We start from the raw sequence: 19467 nt of genomic DNA on the forward strand, positions 1-19467 counted from the left end.
TAAAAAAAAAAAAAAAAAAGGCGTGCCTGACCTCTGCCTCGCAGGAATGGAGTTGGATTGTCCTTCCCCCTTGTGTACTTGGAGGAGGTCAGATATGAACGCCGTATCATTTCCTCTGAGAGTAAAATCTGTGACTGATAGATATCTAACCAGCCCATCAGCTCAGATGAGAGGGAAAAGAGAAAGGACAAAGAGAAATAATGGTGTCTCCACCTCTTGGAATTTTACAGAAGGAAACAGGCCAAAGGAACTAGATCTGTTATCTTCCAGGAAAAGAAAAGGCACAACTGGAGATTGGCAAAATTTTTGGAAAGAACAAGAGAAGCAGTGCTGCCTTGATTTCAAAGAACAGAAACACAGCCTACTGGGTCTCAAAGAGTGGGGCCAGGGTCTCCTAGGTTTCCAAGAGACAGTACATCAACTAGGTTCAGAGTGTGGGGTCTGCTGTTCATGAGTGCCAGCGGAATTGGGCATCCTGCCCAAACTGCTGAGGTGGGGCTACCATTTGCCAAGGGCAGAGGAACAGGCCTACTGAGGACAAAAGGGATAAGGCCACCATCCACATGGACTAGTAGAAGGGCTGTCCAAAGCTGAAAGAGCAGAGCTGTCCTCTCAATGGGCCTTAAAAGCAGAGCTGAAGCCTGTGGCCAAGGGACCTCCGTGTAGAACTGAGAGCATAGTCAACACCCAGAAGGTGGGCGGATTACACGGATAGTCTCAGAGCACAGGATTGTATTCAAACTTTGAAAAGCCAGTGTAAAATGTTTTGCTGGATTTTTATTTGCCTGCCTTTTAGCCCGTCTTTTCTTCCATTTGTAAGAGAAGTGTGTACCAATGCACTTTGAAAACAGATCATTTGAAATCTATATCTCGCAGGTTCATAGATGAAGAATTTTGTCCCTGGATGGAAGATGCCCAAAGTAGAACTCATATTTGATTTAGATGTGTCAGAAGGTGTTATTTTGGACTTTGAGTTGAATTAAGACTTTGGGGATGATGTGATGGGGTGAATATGTTTTGCATGTGACAAGGACATAGCATTTTTCAAGGTCAGAAGGTGGAATGCTGTGGATTTAATTATATTCTCTCAAAATATGTTATAAATCTTAACCTCCATGCCTGTGGCTATAATCCCCTTTAGAAAGGGGACTGCGACGTTAGCGTGACAGGATTAGTGTAGGGTGTCTCTTGAGCCCACATATTTTGAGACATAAAAGAGATTAAGCAAGCACGCACCAGCAGATATGGGGGTAGAAAGACAGAGATAGCCTGGGAGCAGAAGCTCCAACAGATAAGAACTTTCCTCCTGAGCGAACAGAAAAAGAAGCCCTTCTCTCTGAGCCAGCACTCTAAATTCAGACTTCTAGCCGCCTAGACTGTGAGAAAAAGACTGTTTGCCAAAGCCACCCAGTTGTGGCCCTTCATAAACTTTTATGCAGCTCTTCTGTCTGGCCTTATCCCTGAGCTTTCAGGCTTTGTAAAAAGGCATCAGCTGCATTGGAAGACTGCTCTGAGGGCCGAGCTGACGCTTCTGAAGTTACTCAAACTTAGAAAATAAACAAACCGCTGAGACTAATAAATAGGTGGCTTTAATATGACATCAAGTACAGTCTCCTAATAAAAAGGGAAGGAGCGCTGGCGGCGTAGTGGGTTTCGTATGGGGCTGCTGACCTCAAGCTTGTTGCCGCCAGCTGGAGAAAGATGAGGCTTTCTATCCTTGTAAAGATTTACACACACACACACACACACACACAAGATTTACAGTTTAGAAACCCACAAGGCCCTTCTATTCTGTCCTAGAGGGTCATTATGAGCCAGAATAGACTTGATAGCAGTGAATAAAAAGGGATTTAAGTCCTTTGAGGCCCTAAGTCTGACATTATTGGTGTTAAAAAAAGAAACAAAACAAAAACAACCTAACATTTTAAGATGGAGTGTATATAGGTAATTAATAGCATAAACATAAACAACCATGATTTAACTGTATGCTGTTTACAAAAGACATACTTTATACTTGGGGGGCACAAATAGGTTGAAAGTGAAAGAATGGGAGGGGAGTCCATGCAAATATGACTAAAAGAGAGTTAGCGTGGTAATCTTAATATCAGACAAAGTAGACTTTAAGTTAAAATCTGTCCAAGGAGATACAGATAGACATAATACAGAGATGAAAGATGAGTTAATCAAAAGGAGATTTAACCATCATAAATAAATATGCATCCAACATCAGTGCACCTAGCTATATAAAGAAATCACTAATATAATGGAAAGGAAAAAAACATAGTACTATAATAATCATTGCAGACTTCATTACTTTCGATAATGGAATGAACATTTAGCAAGATCAGCAAGGAATCAGAGGCCCTGAGGGAGTTATCTAGACTTGACAGGCATATATACAACACAGCACACTATACCTTCTAGTCCAGCGCACATGGATCAAAGATAGACCATAGGTTAGGTCACAAAGCAAGTCTTGATATATTTGAAAATATTTAAATTCACAATGGAGTGATAGAAATCAGTAACAGAACAAACAAACAAACTAGGAAATACATAAAGATCACACTATTAAACTACCAATGAGTTTACTATCAGGACACCTGAGGATCTATATAAAGCTAGCAGTAAGAGAACAGAAGTGAGAAATAGGTCAGGCTAAAATAATAGTTGCAGATTTCATTATACTGAGAATACACAGAACATTTAGAAAGAAATTCAGTAAGGGAGCAAAGGACTGAATGACACTAAACCAACTAAACTTCACAGGCATACAAGGATAATCAGAAACTCTTGCTCGTAGGGTCCCAGTTCATACATGCAGAGACTTTTTTCTTTCAGAAGTGTTTAAACATGTCCCTGGGATCAGTCCCTCAGTAATACAATGATCTTAGTTTCCTTAGGGTGTCTTCAAAAAAAAAGGCCCAATCAAAACAATGCCGTCCATGGAGATCTGCTGGGCCCCTTAAATTCACAATAGAGAAGTCAGCTCAGAGAGTTATGATGACCGTTTAGGGGGGTTTCAAAGGGAGAGATATTTATAGTTTTTAAATTTACACAGGTCAGTCGCAGGGGCTTATTATAGAGAGGCTTTGAGAAAATAGAAGACAATATCAGTGAAAAAAAGGCCAAAAAAGAACAACTGTACAAATGTGCTTGACACAATGGATGTATGTATGGCTTGTGATAAGAGTTGTGCAAGCCCCCAATAAAATGATTTTTTAAAAAAGGCCCAAAAAGTTCCACAGAGAATATATATATATATTTAATATTGGGAATATATATTTTAAAGTTTTACTGTGATATTCACATATCATACAATTCAATAGTTCAATCATATCAAGAAGAGTTGTACAATCATCACCACAACCAATTTTAGAACACTTTCTTCTTTCTTATACTTCTTGTTATTAGCTCCCCCTTTTGCCCAACCTCCTCTGCCGTGGCCCCAAGAAAACATCAAACCAGTTACTGTCTCTACAGATATACCTATCCTGCATTTCATATACAAAAAAGCATACACACACAAAAAAGAAAAAAAACTAACCATAATAACAAAGTAAAACAGAGAAAAATTTCAATTGAAAAGAAAGCAGAAGATATTACAAAGTAGAACAACTTTAAAATGGGTCAAAAGGGAGCTAAAATGATAATACATTTTGACCTAGCTACATCTACCCTAACCCACTTTCTATTGCACTCACACAGAGAATTTTAAAAATCACAATGCACCTGTCATTCTTGAAGGTATTCAAGGGCTGTCCTGAGAATTTGTTGGAAAACCTGACCCGGCTTCTAACTGTAGCGGCCTGAAGTGACCTGCCAAAATGGTTCGCTACTCACTCGACCCAGAAAACCCCACAAAATCCTGCAAATCAAGAGGTTTGAACCTCCGGGTCCAACCTCTTTTTTCTTTCAGAAGTGTTTAAACATGTCCCTGGGATCAGTCCCTCAGTAATACAATGATCTTAGTTTCCTTAGGGTGTCTTCAAAAAAAAAGGCCCAATCAAAACAATGCCGTCCATGGAGATCTGCTGGGCGGTTTCAAGAACACCCATGAAACTGCCCAAGCCATCAAAGGCATGCATATCCGGAAAGCCACGAAACACTTGAAAAACGTCACCCTGCAGAAGCAGTGTGTGCCCTTCCAGCGCTACAATGGTGTTGGTAGGTGTGCCCAGGCCAAACAGTGCGGTTGGACCCAGGGTCGGTGGCCCAAAAAGAGTGCTGAATTTTTTCTTCACATGCTTAAAAATGCAGAAAGTCATGCTGAACTGAAGGGTTTAGATATGGATTCTCTGATCATTGAGCACATCCAGGTGAAGCCCCCAAGATGCGCCGCCGGACTTACAGAACTCATGGTCGGATCAACCCATACAATGAGCTCCCCCTGTCACATTGAAACGATCCTGACAGAGAAGGAACAGACCGTTCCCAAACCAGGAGAGGAGGTTGCACAGAAGATAAAGATTTCCCAGAAGAAACTGAAGAAGCAAAAACTCATGGCTCGGAAATAAATTAAGCTTAAATTAGTAATAAATAAAAGTTAAAGGAAAAAAACCCTGACCCCATCCACCCTCCAGTCTTGATCTTGCCCCTTTAGACTTCTTGGTCCCAAACTTAAAACAAACAAACAAAGCTCACTGTTATCAAGTCGATGCTGACTCATAGTGATCTTCTGCGGGTTTCTGAGACTGTAGCCCATTCTTTTTCCCTTGGAGCTGCAGGTGGTTTTGAACTGCCGGCTATGTGTATCACAGTTCAACACATAATCACTACACCACCAGGCCCCTTAACTTAAAGTACATTTGAAATGAATATGATTTGAGCCCCTCGCAGATGTCCAAGCTACTCTTTTAATATTGTGTAAATTAAAGAGCTCAGATTTTGAGGGGGCGGATGAAGTGGGTGAGTTTAGACAAGGACACATGTAATCTTTGTAAGTGTGCAGACCTAGATGCTGAGAAGCACTAGCTTCACATTTGACTTACCCTTATGAGATCAACGTTTGTGTCAGCTTGGCTGAGCCTGGATTCTCAGTTGTTGGGCAGTGATAGCTGAGTAATCCTCATGAAGAACAGCTGTTTGGTTTGAACTGCAGACCTTGGGGTTCGCAGTTCATCAATTACCCGAAAGCATCGGCCTCAAAGATACCTTATTTTGCCCATAAAATATTTCAGTATTGCAACTCGAGGCTTGATTTTTTTTCCTTCATTTTTCAGCTTGGGAAATGTTGAGTGTGCTCCTCCTTTTTGCTTTTCTAACCCCAGATTGTTGCGTATTTCATTATAATGCTTTCCTTTGTCTTCTTGAGCTGCCGTTTGAAAGTTTCTGTTCAGTTATTTTAATTCATCATATCTTCCATTTGCTTTAAATACTCTACTTTCAAGACCAAGTTTCAGAGTCTCTTCTGACATTTAGTTGGGTCTTTTCTTTCTCTATCATCTTTCTATTTTTCTAAATTTTATTTTAAAATTTTAACAGTTTTATCAACTTATAATTTACATATCATACAATTCTTTATTTCAGTTTTATTAAGAAGAGTTATGTAATCATCAAGAAGACAACTAACAACAATAACAAAGTAAAACAGAGAAAAACCTCAATAGAAAAGAAATCAGAAAATACTTTGTTTTTTATTTTGGAAGATGTTAAAAAGTAGAACTGCACAATGGATGGATGTATGGATTGTGATAAGAGTTTATGAGCCCCCAATAAAATGATTTAAAAATTTATTTTTTAAAAAGGAGAACAATTTTAAAATGGGTCAAAGGTGAGATCAAATGATATTACATTTTAATCTAACTACATCTGTCATAATTGGCTTTATAATGCTTTTTGTATGATAACAAGGCTGTTCATAGCCTTCAACTATGGGCAGAGGGGATTCACTGAGGCTTACTCCGTGTGAGGCCTCTGCACATGGCTTTTGGGCTTCCACTATCATCCACAGCCTTCTGCAAATCAGGTGTTCATAATTTCAGCTCTGATAGCATTCACTCGTTCTGATCTGGATTTCGTTATTTATGATCTATGGATCACAAAGGTTGGTGTGCTTCTTCCATGTGGACTTTGTTGATGCCTCTCTTAGATGGCTGCTTATTTGAAGACAAGCCTTTAAGATGATATTCTTTCTGAGAGGTGGACATCCTCTGATTTCCTCACCATACTTTGCTGTGGTCACATTTCCCTGAGTTTGAGCACCAAGCAGGGCCATATCATAAGAATTAGCTGTTCTTAGATTGAAACTAGAATTAAGCGTCAGCCTCAAATCCATTCATATATATACATATATATCACTTTGGAGACATCATTATATAAAAAAGACATATCATTATTTTATGCTAGAGACTATTGTCAATCATCTGCCTGGGACATAAGGTAATTCTGTTGATCGTGTCATTAACTTAGCCAATGGCATAGGATTTAAAACACTTCAGAAACGGAACTTATAAAAGTATAGGCTGGGTACAAACCACAATACATGAATTGTTGACGTGTACAGATTAAACTCTTAAGTTTAATCTTAATCACAATGGGGGTTGGTTTCTTGTCTTTTGCTTTCTTCATATATGATGGTCTTTCTGCCATCTCACAACTCATTGTTCAATGCATCAAATTTGTTCTTGAGATGGTCTCTAAAAATTCAGGTGGGATGTACTCAAGATTGTAATATATATACTCAAAAGTATATATATACATATATATACACACACACACATACATACACACTTTTTTAAGATAATTTTTTTGGAAATCATTTTATTAGGGGCACATACAACTCTTATCACAATCCACACATACATCAATTGTGTAAAGCACATTGTACATTCTTTGCCCTCATCATTCTCAAAACATTTGCTCTCCACATAAGCCCCTGGCATCAGCTCCTCCTTTTCACCTCCCTCCCCACTTCCCTCTCCCTTATGAACCCTTGATAATTTATAAATTATTATTTTGTCTTACCATACACTGTCCGACATCTCCCTTCACCCACTTTTCTGTTGTCCATACCCCAGGGAGGAGGTCACATGTAGATCCTTGTAATTGGTTCCCCCTTTCTAACCCACCCTCCCTCCATCCTCCCGGTATCACCACCCTCACCACTGGTCCTGAAGGGATCATCCACCCTGGATTCCCTGTGTTTCCAGTTCCTATCTGTACCAGTGTACAACCTCTGATCTAGCCAAATTTGTAAGGTAGAATTGGGATCATGATAGTGGAGGAGGAGGAGGGAGGAAGCATTTAGTAACTAGAGGAAAGTTGTATGTTTCATTGTTGCTACACTGCACCTCGACTGGCTCATCTCCTCCTGCGACCCTTCTCTAAGGGAATGTCCAATTGCCTACTGATGGGCTTTGAGTCTCTACCCCGCACTCCACAATGATGATTTTTTGTACTGATGATGCCTGATACCTGATCCCTTTGACACCTCATGATTACACAGGCTGGTATTCTTCCTCCATGTGGGCTTTGTTGCTTCTGAGCTAGATGGCTGCTTGTTTACCTTCAAGCCTTTAAGACCCCAGACGCTTTATCTTTTGATAGCTGGGCACCATCAGCTTTCTTCACCACATTTGTGGCACCCACTTTGTCTTCAGCGATCATGTCGGAAGGTAAGCATCATGGAATGCCAGTTTAATAGAACAAAGTATTCTTGCATTGAGGGAGTACCTGAGTGGAGCCCCAACCTATACATATATGCACATAGATCTATTTCCACATCCTCATATATATATTTACATATGTACATGCCTTTATTTAGACCTCTATATATGCCCCTTTCCTCCTAGCTCTTTCCTTTATTTTTTTACCTTCATTTTGTTCCACTATCATGTTCAGCCTTCATTTGGGTTTCAGTAATTCCTCTCTGTTACATTACCTTTGGTTGTGCCCTACCAGGCCTCCTACACCCTCCTCACCACCAATTTGGATCACTTGTTGTTCCCTTGTCCCTGTGTTTGTTAACACCACCTACTTTCCCCCAACCTCCCCGTCTTCCATGTCCCCCGGAACTGTCAGTCCTGTTGTTTTCTCCTCCAGATTGTTCATCCAGCCTATCTTATTTAGACAGACCTGTGGAGATAATAACATGCACAAAAACAAGACACAGCAAAATAAAGCAACAAAAGAAAACAAAACAACAAGCCAATGACAAAAAACAAAACACAACAAGAAGAAAGAAAAGCTTGTAGTTAGTTCAAGGACTGTTTGTTGGCCTTTAGGAGTGTTTTGGGGTGCCAAGTGTGTTGGGCCTTTAGGAGTCTGATGGGTGCCAAGCCCTGGCCCCAAAGTCTATTTTTTGTATTCCCTGGGGAGTTTGTTGCTCTGTTCCCCTTGTTGTTCTGTTGCACACCCTTAGCGATTTGACTCAGTGTAGTGGGATCAGATCGGGCGCAATTCTCACACTGTGTCTTCAATGTTGTCTCCTGTAGGGCTATGGGTCAGTGAGGGATGTCCTGTCTCATAGTGGGGCCGGCCATATGGTCTTCTCTGTGGATTGGCTGCTCTGAGCAGGAATATCATCCTCAAGGCTTGGTGGGCCAGGAGTGCTCCACTCTTCCTCCACCTTCATTTGCTCCAGTGTACTCTGATCAGACATGTACCTCTCGCTGAGCAGCAGATTCAGTGCTGTCCTCTGAAATAAATTCTTCTGCAGGGAGAATATTTTAAAAAAATGATTTTTATTATAAATTAAGGTGAGGGGCTTACATTTCAGACCATCAACTCTGCATTAAATGGTTCAAACCACTCATTAACTTCCCCCACCCCATATTCTATCTCATCCCCTCTTTGATTTCTCTTCACCCTCTATAGATTTCTACTCTTTCTTTCACCAAAATCAATGCCTGGCCACCTTGTAGTCTGTTTTCATTTTCCCACTTCCCATTCTTGCCATTCCTCCTTGAGAACATCCAAAATCTGTCGTTCCCTTCTTGTTTTTAATCCATATAGTGATGGTGTTATACAATCTTTGTTCTTTTCTGATTGATTCACTTCAGGATGATATAATGCAGTATGCTTTGGCCTGCCAACCACAAGGTTAGCAGTTTAGAACCACAGCTGCTTTGAGGGAGAAAGATGTTACAGTCCTGGAAGCTCACAGGGGCAGCTCTACCCTGTCCTACAGGTTCACTATGAGTCAGAATTGACTTGATGGCAGTGAGTTTTTAAAAGAATTTCATTCAGAATTATATTCTCTAGGTCCATCTATGTCATGAGGTGCTTCATGGTTTTATAATTTTTTAGCATATTATTCCACTGTGTATATGTACCACCGTTTCTTTAGCTGTTCTACTGATTGACCCTGGAGCTGTTTCCAGTTTCTTGTTAATGTGAACAGTGCTGTGATGAACACAGGGTACATATGTTTGTTCATGTTATGGCTTTTAGTTCCTTAGGGTATATACCCAGCAGAGGTATGGCTGGCTCATGTGGCATTTCTATTCCCAGTTGCTTGAGATAGTTCCGTATCTCTTTCCATAATAGTTGTACATATCAAGGTTGTATTTTGGCTCTCATGGAATTATTTGAATTTTCTTCAGTTTAACTTGAGTTGCAGAAGAGTAATTGATGGTCTGTTCTGCAGTCGGCTCTGACCTCACTCTGGCTGATAATGTTGTTTCCCACAGATATAGTCAATTTCATTCCAGTTTATTCTGTCTGGCCAGGTGAGTGTCACCAGGTCAGCATAGTCACCATTAATGTTGTTGAAAAAAGTATTTTCTTTTTTCTTGGGGGGGTGGTAGTAATGACTCATTTATTTATTTATTTTAAATCATCTTATTGGGGGCTTGTACAATTCTTATCATAATCCATACATACATCCATTGTGTCAAGCACATTTGTCCATTTGTTGTCATCATTCTCAAAACATTCACTTTCTACTTGAGCCCTTATTATCAGCTCATTTTCTCCCCTCCCTCCCTATAGCCCCCTCCCTCATGAACCCTTCCTAATTCATAAATTATTATTATTTTGTCATATGAAAAAAAAGCATTTTCAAAGAATAAATTGTTAGTATTTGAAAATTCTATCATGATATATCCGGCACCATTTCTATCACCAAGACCACTGATCCTTTCTCTCTGTTTCCAACTTTTGCTTTTTAATCATCAGTAATTATAAATACTTCTTGATTGCATGCGTGATCAATTTTAAACTGAAGAACTGGGTAGAAATTTTCAATTTCTTTATCACTGGCTTTAGTGGTTGGTTTTCTTTTTATATTATTATTTAAAAAATAATTTTATTGAGGGCTCTTACAGCTCTTATCACAAATCATACATAAATCCATTGTATCAAGTACATTTGTACATATATTGCCATCATTTTAAAAACATTTTCTTTCTACTAGAGCCCTTAGTATTAGCTTATTCCCCACAACCATTCCCTCCTCCTCCCTTAATGAAGTCTTGATAATTTATATAAAATTTTTTTTCATGTCTTACACCTACTTGTCTGTTGACTGTCCCCCTGGGAGAGGGTTATATGTAGATCATTGTGATCAGTTCGCCCTTTCTCCCCGCACCTTCCTCTTCCCCTTCTGATATCACTACTCTCATTATTGGCCCTGAGGGGTTTATCTGTCCCGGATTCTTTGCATCTCAAGTTCCTATCTGTACCAGCGTACATACTCTGGTCTAGCCAGATTTGTAAGGTACGATTGGGGTCATGATAGTTGGGGAGAGGAAGCATTAAAAAACTAGAAGAAAGTTGTATGTTTCATCAGTGCTATACCGCACCCTGACTGGTTTGTCTCTTCCTTGTTACCCTTCTAACAAGGATGTCTAATTGTCTACAGATGGCCATTGAATCTCCACCCTGCCCTCCCCCTCATTCACACTGATAAGATTTTTTGTTTTGGGTTTTTGATGCCTGATACCTGATCCTGTTGACACCTTATGATCACACAGGCTGGTGTGCTTCTTCCATGTGGACTTTGTTGCTTCTGAGCTAGATGACCACTTGTTTATCTTCAAGCCTTTAAGACCCCAGATGCTCTATCTTTTGAAAGCTGGGCACCATGAGCTTTCTTCGCCACATTTGCTTATGCACCCAGTGATCGTTAGCATCACAGAATACTGGGTTATTAGAACAAAGTGTTCTTGTGGTGAGGAAGACTTCAGTAGAGTCCCAATGTCCATCTGCTAGCTTAATACTTAACATATAAACATACATATATTTCCCTATTGTTATATATAAATATATTTGCATGTTTATACCTGTATTCTGACCTCTATAAATGTCCTTTGCCTCCTAGTTCTTTCCTTTATGTCCTTTTACTTTCCTCTTGTCCCACTACCATGTTCAGCCTTCACTAGGGTTTCAAAATTTCCTCTTGGTACCATGCTAGCAGCCCAATGAGCAACCACTATGTCACCAGGGATACTTAGGAATAGGAAAAGTAACAGACAAAAGGCATATATGGCCTCAGCAAAAGATGTAGTGAGCTAACCTGGGTTTACTAGTTGGAGCTGCAGGATGACAATGGGAATCATTTGCATTGGAAAAGAAAACAGGATCCATTTTTCCCACCACTCTTATCTTCCCAGGCTATAGCCCCTCCTTGATATTTAGTTTCCTGACATTTAGGTCGTTTTGGATCAAGTTTTATCACTTCCATCAATTAAATTCAGACCTAGCACTTTTCACCGTCCCGGACACACAAAGGGTTGCGGAATTTGTGAAGAGACTGTGTCTCTTTTTCTCCGAACCTAGAAGGAATCACTGGGAAGCACTTCCGGTAGCGTAGACAAAGAGTTAGCGTGTCTACGACCGCACTTCCGCAAAATGACACTTTCGCTTTAAGAGCTTGGGTCCGCCCGCCGTAGTCCCGTGACTTTGAATCCAGGGCTGCGCATGCGTCCCGTGCGCAGGAGGAGGGGCGGGGCATTGCATAGGGCGGGCCGGGACCCTGACTTGTCTCGCGGTTACTGGGCCGGCGTGAGCGCGCGAGGTTCGGGGGCGGCGCGGGGCGGAGCCTATTCCGAGTGGACGCCTCGGGTTTCGGCGCAACCGCGGAGCGTTTGAGGGGCTAAGGTCGTCTCAGGTGAGGAGGTCGCGCCCGAAGCGGTGCCCAGGTGTTGTAAAGAGCAGCGGAGTTGTTGTCGGGGTGCGGTGGCACCTCACCGCTCGCTCTGCCTTCTCTGCAGCCGCCATGGCGAAAGGCAGCGTTACAGAACGACCGCAGACGGGGCCATCGCACATGACCCCGGCCAGGGACCGGGCAGCGGGGACCAGGGCTCCCGCGGCTACGAGGAGTGAAGACCACTTGAAAGGTGAGCGGCCTCGGGGACCAGCGCTGGGCTAGTCCTAGAGGAGAGGTACGAGAATTCCAGGAGGGGCTGTGGGGGGACAAGGACCCTACACGGACCGTCCTGGGCTTGGCAGGGAGAGAATGGACCGGCCCATCACAAGGTGCGTAGTAAATGCTGAATGTCAGTGGTTGGTTTGTTGACACTCTAGGAAATTAATAAGCTGATATTATTAAAGCAATGCCGAGCTGGGAGGAACTTAATCATTCATTGCTTTGTTTTTACAGGTGAGGTAACTGAGGGCCGAGGTTGGTATGTGACTGCACACAGTCGCAAAGCCAGTTTATAAAGTAGTTGTGAAGAACAAGGACTTTGGTGGCAGGCACACCTGGGTGTGAGTCCCTGCCCTACTAAAGTTGTGACCTTCGACTTATTAACTTTGAAAAACTCAGTGTCAGAACTGTAAAATGGCGATAATAGTATCCACATATAGATTGGTGCCTGGGTTCAACAAAATAATACAAAATATTTAACCTAATTCTTGGGTTATTTTAAGCTGGGGCTAAGTAAGTGTTAGCAGTTACTATTATTAAGATCTCTTATTGTAAAGCTGTTGTCGGCACATCATCTTGGCATTTCTCAGGCGTTTAAAAAAATGATTTTTTTTCTGCAGGAAAAGCATACTAGAAACTAAATATCTTCATTACATCTTATGCTCAATTCTTCTCAACAGTTAAGATGATTAAATTGTTTAAGTTCTTTTAAGTGATCTTAAGTTTTATGTATTTGGATCTTTTCCCATCTTATGTATAGACTATAGGGCCATGTAACTTCAAAAGACTGTAAGTGAATTAATGTCAAAGTATAAATCCACTCCCAGTTAAAGGAATATTCTTTTAAAGATGCTACTACTGACAACAGTCTAAAGATCTGGGTTCCTTGAAAGTGTTGTCCATCTAGATTCTAGATCATCCTTGATTGTCATTTGATTTGAGATAAGTTGTTATTGTCGCTTTTTCCTGTAGCTATTCAAAAAACAAAATCTTGAAACATTCCAAAATGCTTTTATAATTGTTTTTCTCATCATTTGAAAAACTCATTCAACATAGTAATTCTGTTTATGATGTTAGCATGTCTTCTTGCAGACTGTACTTCTGTAGAAAGACTGAAGGAAGAGATTGATGTGAACTTCATGGTGAAATAAAGTGTGGATAAGCAAAGAGAAGGGAAGGAGATTAATGGAAAGGGGAAACAGTAGGATTGAAGGTTAGTGTAAGCACTTTGATGTGCACTGAAGAGATTAACTTGCCTTGAGTGGAGAATTTCTGTTGGGTGGATGCTGGAGCTAGGTTGGCCAGGTTTGGCTGATGGGTGTTAAGTGCTAGCTCAAAGAAGTTTTGATCCATCCTTTTTATTAAGAATCCTCCCCCAATAAAATGATTTTAAAAAAAAAGAATCTCAGGTTTTCTTTTTCTATTGTTTCTGTATGTGTGTATCTCTCTTTAATTAATGCTAGGAATACTCTTATGTGCAGATGACTTTATTTACCCCTTACATGAGATGATTTGGGCCACATGTAAGACAAGCCCCTCTCAGGGGCACACTGGCTATACTTCTTTCAAGATTCCAACACTTATCGATTTGCCCTTTTTTTGCAATCTGTGATACTTTCATTATTCTTCAGTACCACAATGCAAAGACATCAATTCTTCTATGGTCTTCCTTACTCACTGTCCAACTTTCACATGCATACGAGGCAATTGAAAATACCATGGTTTGGTGCCAGGCGCTCCTTGATATTAACTATTGAAAACCAGACAACCCAAACCCTTTACCATGGAGTTGAAAGGTTTTGGAGAAGAGATAGCACTCTATTAGTTCCATGTGATTGAACTACTGAATTATTTGTGTGAATTAAAACCAAGAAAACCAAACTCACTGCCATCAAGTTGATGCTGACTCATAGCAACCTGACAGGACAGGGTGGAATTGCCCCGTGAGTTTCTGAGACTTTACAGGAGTAGAAAGCTCCCTCTGTCTCCTGAGGAGAGGCTGATGGTATCAAACTGCTAACCTTGAAGATTGCAGCTGAACATGTGGCAAATCATATGTCAATAAAACTTAAAGGGGGAAAAAAACTAGTAGTAATTGGATGAGAAATACATAGTAAGGTCCTGCAAATTTCCTGGCACTTCAGATTTACATTTCATTAACTGTCACATCTACATCCCTTTTATTTATACAAGTTTTAAATTTAATTTAATCATTTTATTGGGAATTTGTATGAGTTTTTGTCATGGTGTGTATATTTGGAATATGTTATATTCTACATGTAGTGCTTGGTATATTTAGTGTACTTACTGACAGTCTTTTATGATCTGAGCCTCATAGGCTGAGGACCACTTTGAAGATTTGCAAGCAAGACATTATCACAGTGCAACTCTAATGATTATAAGGAAGGGTAAAAGGTAGGCAAGAGGTAGAATGAGTCACTGGGCTCTTGTTCTAATCTATTTTTAAGGGTGCCTAGTGGAAGGAGCTCTCAAGTGGTCTGGCTCTTGGCTGCTAACCAAAAAAGTTGGTGGTTTGGACCCACCGACCGACTACTTCACAAGGGAAAGGTGGGAGCGTGCTGAAGTGAAGATTACAGCCATGGGTCAGTACTACCCAGTCCTTTAGTGTCCCTTGAGTCTCAGTCATCTGGAAGACAAGAAGTTTTGTTTTTTTCAAACTTCCCTTGTGTTATCTGCCCTGGTTGAGTTAGTTACTTGCAAGACACAGCAGTTCCCTTTTTTAATTGAAAGGACCTTCTCTGTTTTCATTATGTAGGTCATTCCTATGTGAAAGTTGTGGAGTCAATTTGGTGGGTAATGAACATTTTTCAAAAAGTAGAAAATATCAGTGCTTTGCTTGTAGTGAGAGGTAGATATTATTTCTTAAAATTTTTTTTTTAGTAATACAGACTTTTTGTGTATCAGGACATGATGTTGGAAATATAATTTCTTATTGTGGAATGCAATTTTTAAAATATTGAAACTATTATCTAGGAGTGGGGTTTTATTGCTTTTAGGACAAGCTTTGAAGATAAATCTCTCTCAGATCTCTGTTTTTGATCTTGCTTTGATTCAACAAATTGAGCCTCTTCTATGAACAAGGTGGCTTACAGCAGTGATTCTCAACCTTCCTAATGTCACAACCCTTTAATACAGTTCCTTGTATTGTGGTGACCTCCCCCCCAAATAAAATTATTTTCATTGCTACTTTATAACTAATTTTGCTACTCTTAAGAATCAAACGATCCCTGTGAAAGGGTCATTCGACCCCCAAAGGGGTTGCGACCCACAGCTGGCTTAGAGGAAGGAAGCTCTAGAGGTTACTGATAAACTGGGATTTAAGACTAGAATTAGTAACTGGACATTAATCAAGGTATTAGTATGGTTTCCTGATACCAGTTTCAGCTCACATACAGTAAAGCCTGTGTAAACGAAATCCCATGTGAAGAGAAAACTTGTCGGAGTAGGAAAGTCTTAAAAAAAAAAGTGTAAGATTGTCCCCTGTCAAACTTGTAAGTCCCAGGAAAGCAAGGCAATCCTGTTGAATTTTGTCTCTCAGAGGTTTCATATTCTGTGTCATGATTTGTGGTTATAATTTCCAGAAAATTCAATTGAAAAGCTTTCCAAGAGGGAGGTTAGGTAACTAAGGAGAGTAAGTAGAAAATATCCCTCAGGTTGTACCACATATCTCAGTGATGGCATCTAGAGTCAGGTTGTCATCATCGTATCCTGAATTGCTTATTCAATGTTAGCCTTTTTCTTACAGGCAGGTTTCTTTTAAATGCCCAAGGTAACTTAGATGCTTCTTTGTTAATTTTGAGAATCTTCTTTTTTCTAGCATTCCCAATAAAAGTGTTGATATTTACCCTAATAGACTGACTCAGATAAAATGTTTATCCCTAAAACAGTTACTGTTACTGGAAGGTAAGAGTAACCTTGCTATGTGTGATTTGTGTTCCAAATGAGACTAAATTACTTTTCTAAAATGACACAGATCTCTATGATGTTATCTCTATTTGGGCCCAACCACCTTGGTATAGAATGAGAAGTGAGCTTGTAGGACTGATTTTAGGTTAGATAGATATAAGTAAAAAGTAAGAATTTTAAGCAAAGACATTATATCGTAATGGGTCATGGAGTCCAGGTTGGGCGCAGAAGAAAGAGTGTGAGAAGTCCACCCCAAAAGCCAAACCCATTGCCATTAAGACATTCCCTGAGGATAGTGACCGGCCAGAGTAGCGCAGAGTAGCGCTGCCTCCTGAGGTCTCTGGGGCTATAAATCTGTACAAATGTGCAAAGTCTCATCTTTCTCCTGTTGAAGTGGCTAGCTGATTCAAACTACTGACCTTGCATTTAGCAGTCCAAAACATAACCCACTATGCCACCAGAGCTCCCATGAGAAGCCCAATTGAAGGGAGAAAATGCAAGGAGTGAGGTCATGTAAGAATATATATGATCAAAGAATGGAATATTGAGACTTAAAGTGCCCAACATGGAGCAATCCCAAATGATAGATGTGAGGATATATGGTATGTAACCCTGGAAGTGAGTAGCTGAAATTGAATGGAAATGAAATCTTAAGAATTTGAGCTTGGATTGGTCCTCTAAGTGAATGTAAATTTTTTTAGGATTGTGGAGAAGTTTTACTCCAAGCTTGAAGGAACCTTCGTGGTGCAGTGGTTAAACACTCAGCTGCGAACCATAAATAAAAGTCATCATATGGTGATCTTCCATAAAGATAATAGCCTAGAAAAATCCCATAGGGCAGTTCTACCCAGCCCTATATGGTTGTCGTTGGTTTGAATGCACACAACTATGAGCTTTGGTCTCAGCATCTTCAGTGGAGGGTGGGAAATGGAGTTCCTGAGAGAGGATACAGCATACCTAGGAAAACCTAGGAGTATGCCTATATCCTCTCTCAGGAACTCCATCTACTGCAGGTTTGGTTCCAGACTACAGCAATAAAGCAACATATAAAAGTTGTGTTCATTCTATACTGTGGTCTATTAAGTGTGCAATAAATAGCATTATGAAAAAGTTTGAAATACTGTGAGAATTACCAAAATGTGATACAGATGAAGTTGTGAGCACCTGCTGTTGGAAAAGTAATGCAGTTCGGCTTGTTAGACTCAGGGTTACTGCAAACTTTCAATTGGTCAAAACAATTATCTGTGAAATGTAATAAAGCAAAAGTGCAGGAAAATAAAGCAAAGTATGCCTGTAGGTATAGTGAATGAAGATAGGTGGATTAATGATAGCAAAGTTGCATGGCATAGGTCATAGACAATGAGCTTTTTAAGCAAGATTGGGAGTATTGTTTCTTCTTTCTATAAATAAGCTTTTAGTAATACTACTATTTTTCAATATTTAGAAAAACGATTAACTTTGTATTTTATACTTATTTTTGCTTTATATATATGTTGTTTTTGTCAGATGCCATCGAGTTGGTTCCAACTCATAGTGATCCTATATTCAACAGAGCAAAACACTACTCGCTCCTGCATTGTCCTCACAGCTGCCGTGTTTGAAGCCATGTTGTAACCATGTTGACAACCATGTTGTCAATTCATCTCATTCAGGGCTTTCCTCTTTTTCATTGCCCCTCTGCTTTACCAAGCATGATACCATGCCCGTGCCCTTCTCCAGAGACTGGTCACTCTTGACAACGTCATCATGTTCATTCATACTCTCTCTCTCTATGTGTGTGTGCATGCACGCACAAGCACACACACGCACATGCATACACACTTGATTATATTACTATCATTTTCAATTATAATATATATATATTTTAAACATTTTATTAGGGGCTCATACAACTGTTATTGCAATCCATACACACATCAATTGTGTAAAGCGCATTTGTACATCACTCTCAAAACATTTTCTCTCCATTTAAACCCCCACATTAGGTCCTAATTTTTCCCCTCTCTCCCCGCTCCCCCCTCCCTCATGAGCCCTTGATAGTTTATAAATTGTTATTTTGTCATATCTTGCCCTGTCCGATGTCTCCCTTCACCCACTTTTCAGTTGTCCATCCCCAAGGGAGGAAGTCACATATAGTTCCTTGTAATCGGTTCTCTCTTTTCCTACCCATTTTCCCTTTACCCTCCTTGTTTTGCCACTCACACCACTGGTCCTGTAGGGCTCATCCGCCCTGGGTTCCCTGTATTTTCAGTTCCTATCTGTACCAATTATAATATTTTTAACAAGTCCTGGTGGCATAATGAGTTGTGTTGGGCTGCTAACTGGTAGGTCAGCAGTTCAAAAACACTAGCCGCTCTGTAGGAGAAAGGTGAAGCTCTCTACTCCATAACTTTTTAGAGTCTTGGAAACCCATAATAGTTCTAGTCTGTCCAATAAGGTGGACTCGATGGCAGTGAGTTTGTTTTTTAAATAATATTTAAAAGTTTTAAAGCTCTTTAAATAAGGGGAACTTCAGTATTATAGTAGCTTCTTATGACCTTAAAACTTAGAGTCTGTAAGTTTATGACCTCAGGAGACTTAAAAAAAAAGCAACACTTTGTGTGTGTGTGAGAAACATTTTTGTGGTAGAACCAACTAGGTTTAGAAAACACCTAATGTTGAGGACTAATAGACTTCATGGCCATTAATAGTCATTTCTAGGATCTTGTAGGTATAGGAAAACAATTGTTTTGATTCCTAAAGATGTAAGAGAAATAGGGACTTAATCCAGGAACAATCAGGTTAAGTTACAGTTTAGAGCAAAGGTGCTTGCAGCAGGAAGAATTGAAGATATTGGGTATATAGACGAGATAATTCTGAGAACAAGATCTAGAAGGAGATGTGTTGCCATTTAATACAATGACAAGAGGAAAGCGCAAGAGAAAACAATTTCCCAAACAGATCTTGAAGCGAAGATTGGGAGCTCACTGACTGGAATGGAAGCCACTGGCATTGGTTGAGTGTAGGAGAAGATCTCAAAACAATAAAAACTCATGGCTGTCCAGTCAATTCTGACTCATAGTGACCCTACAGGATGGGGTAGAATTTCCAAGGCTAGAAGCTTCATCTTTTTCCTGTGGAGTGACTGTTGGTTTAGGACTTACAGAATGCCTCATCCACCGGCATGGCATCCCCCATAGCATTGCTTCAGATCAAGGAACTCACTTCACAGCAAATGCAGTGCGGCGATG

The 19467-nt window shown here is 40.2% G+C and overlaps 1 protein-coding gene and 1 pseudogene across 1 annotated transcript in view; both read left to right on the forward strand.

The window, feature by feature from the left end:
* The first annotated feature begins 3801 nt into the window (after nt 1-3801).
* Nucleotides 3802-12033, forward strand: LOC101652227 (annotated as a pseudogene).
* The window catches only part of TMEM41B (transmembrane protein 41B), a 22545-nt gene continuing 15055 nt past the window's right edge, over nt 11978-19467 (forward strand). Inside the window, exons 1-2 of the mRNA XM_004711545.3 lie at nt 11978-12052; nt 12156-12281. Of these exons, the coding sequence (XP_004711602.1) occupies nt 12161-12281 (121 nt within the window). The 5' untranslated portion in view covers nt 11978-12052; nt 12156-12160. The remainder of the gene's footprint in view (nt 12053-12155; nt 12282-19467) is intronic.

Source organism: Echinops telfairi, unplaced genomic scaffold (genome assembly GCF_000313985.2).
Source record: "Echinops telfairi isolate 266 unplaced genomic scaffold, ASM31398v2 ScPeMD7_60;HRSCAF=208, whole genome shotgun sequence".
Taxonomy (NCBI): domain Eukaryota; kingdom Metazoa; phylum Chordata; class Mammalia; order Afrosoricida; family Tenrecidae; genus Echinops; species Echinops telfairi.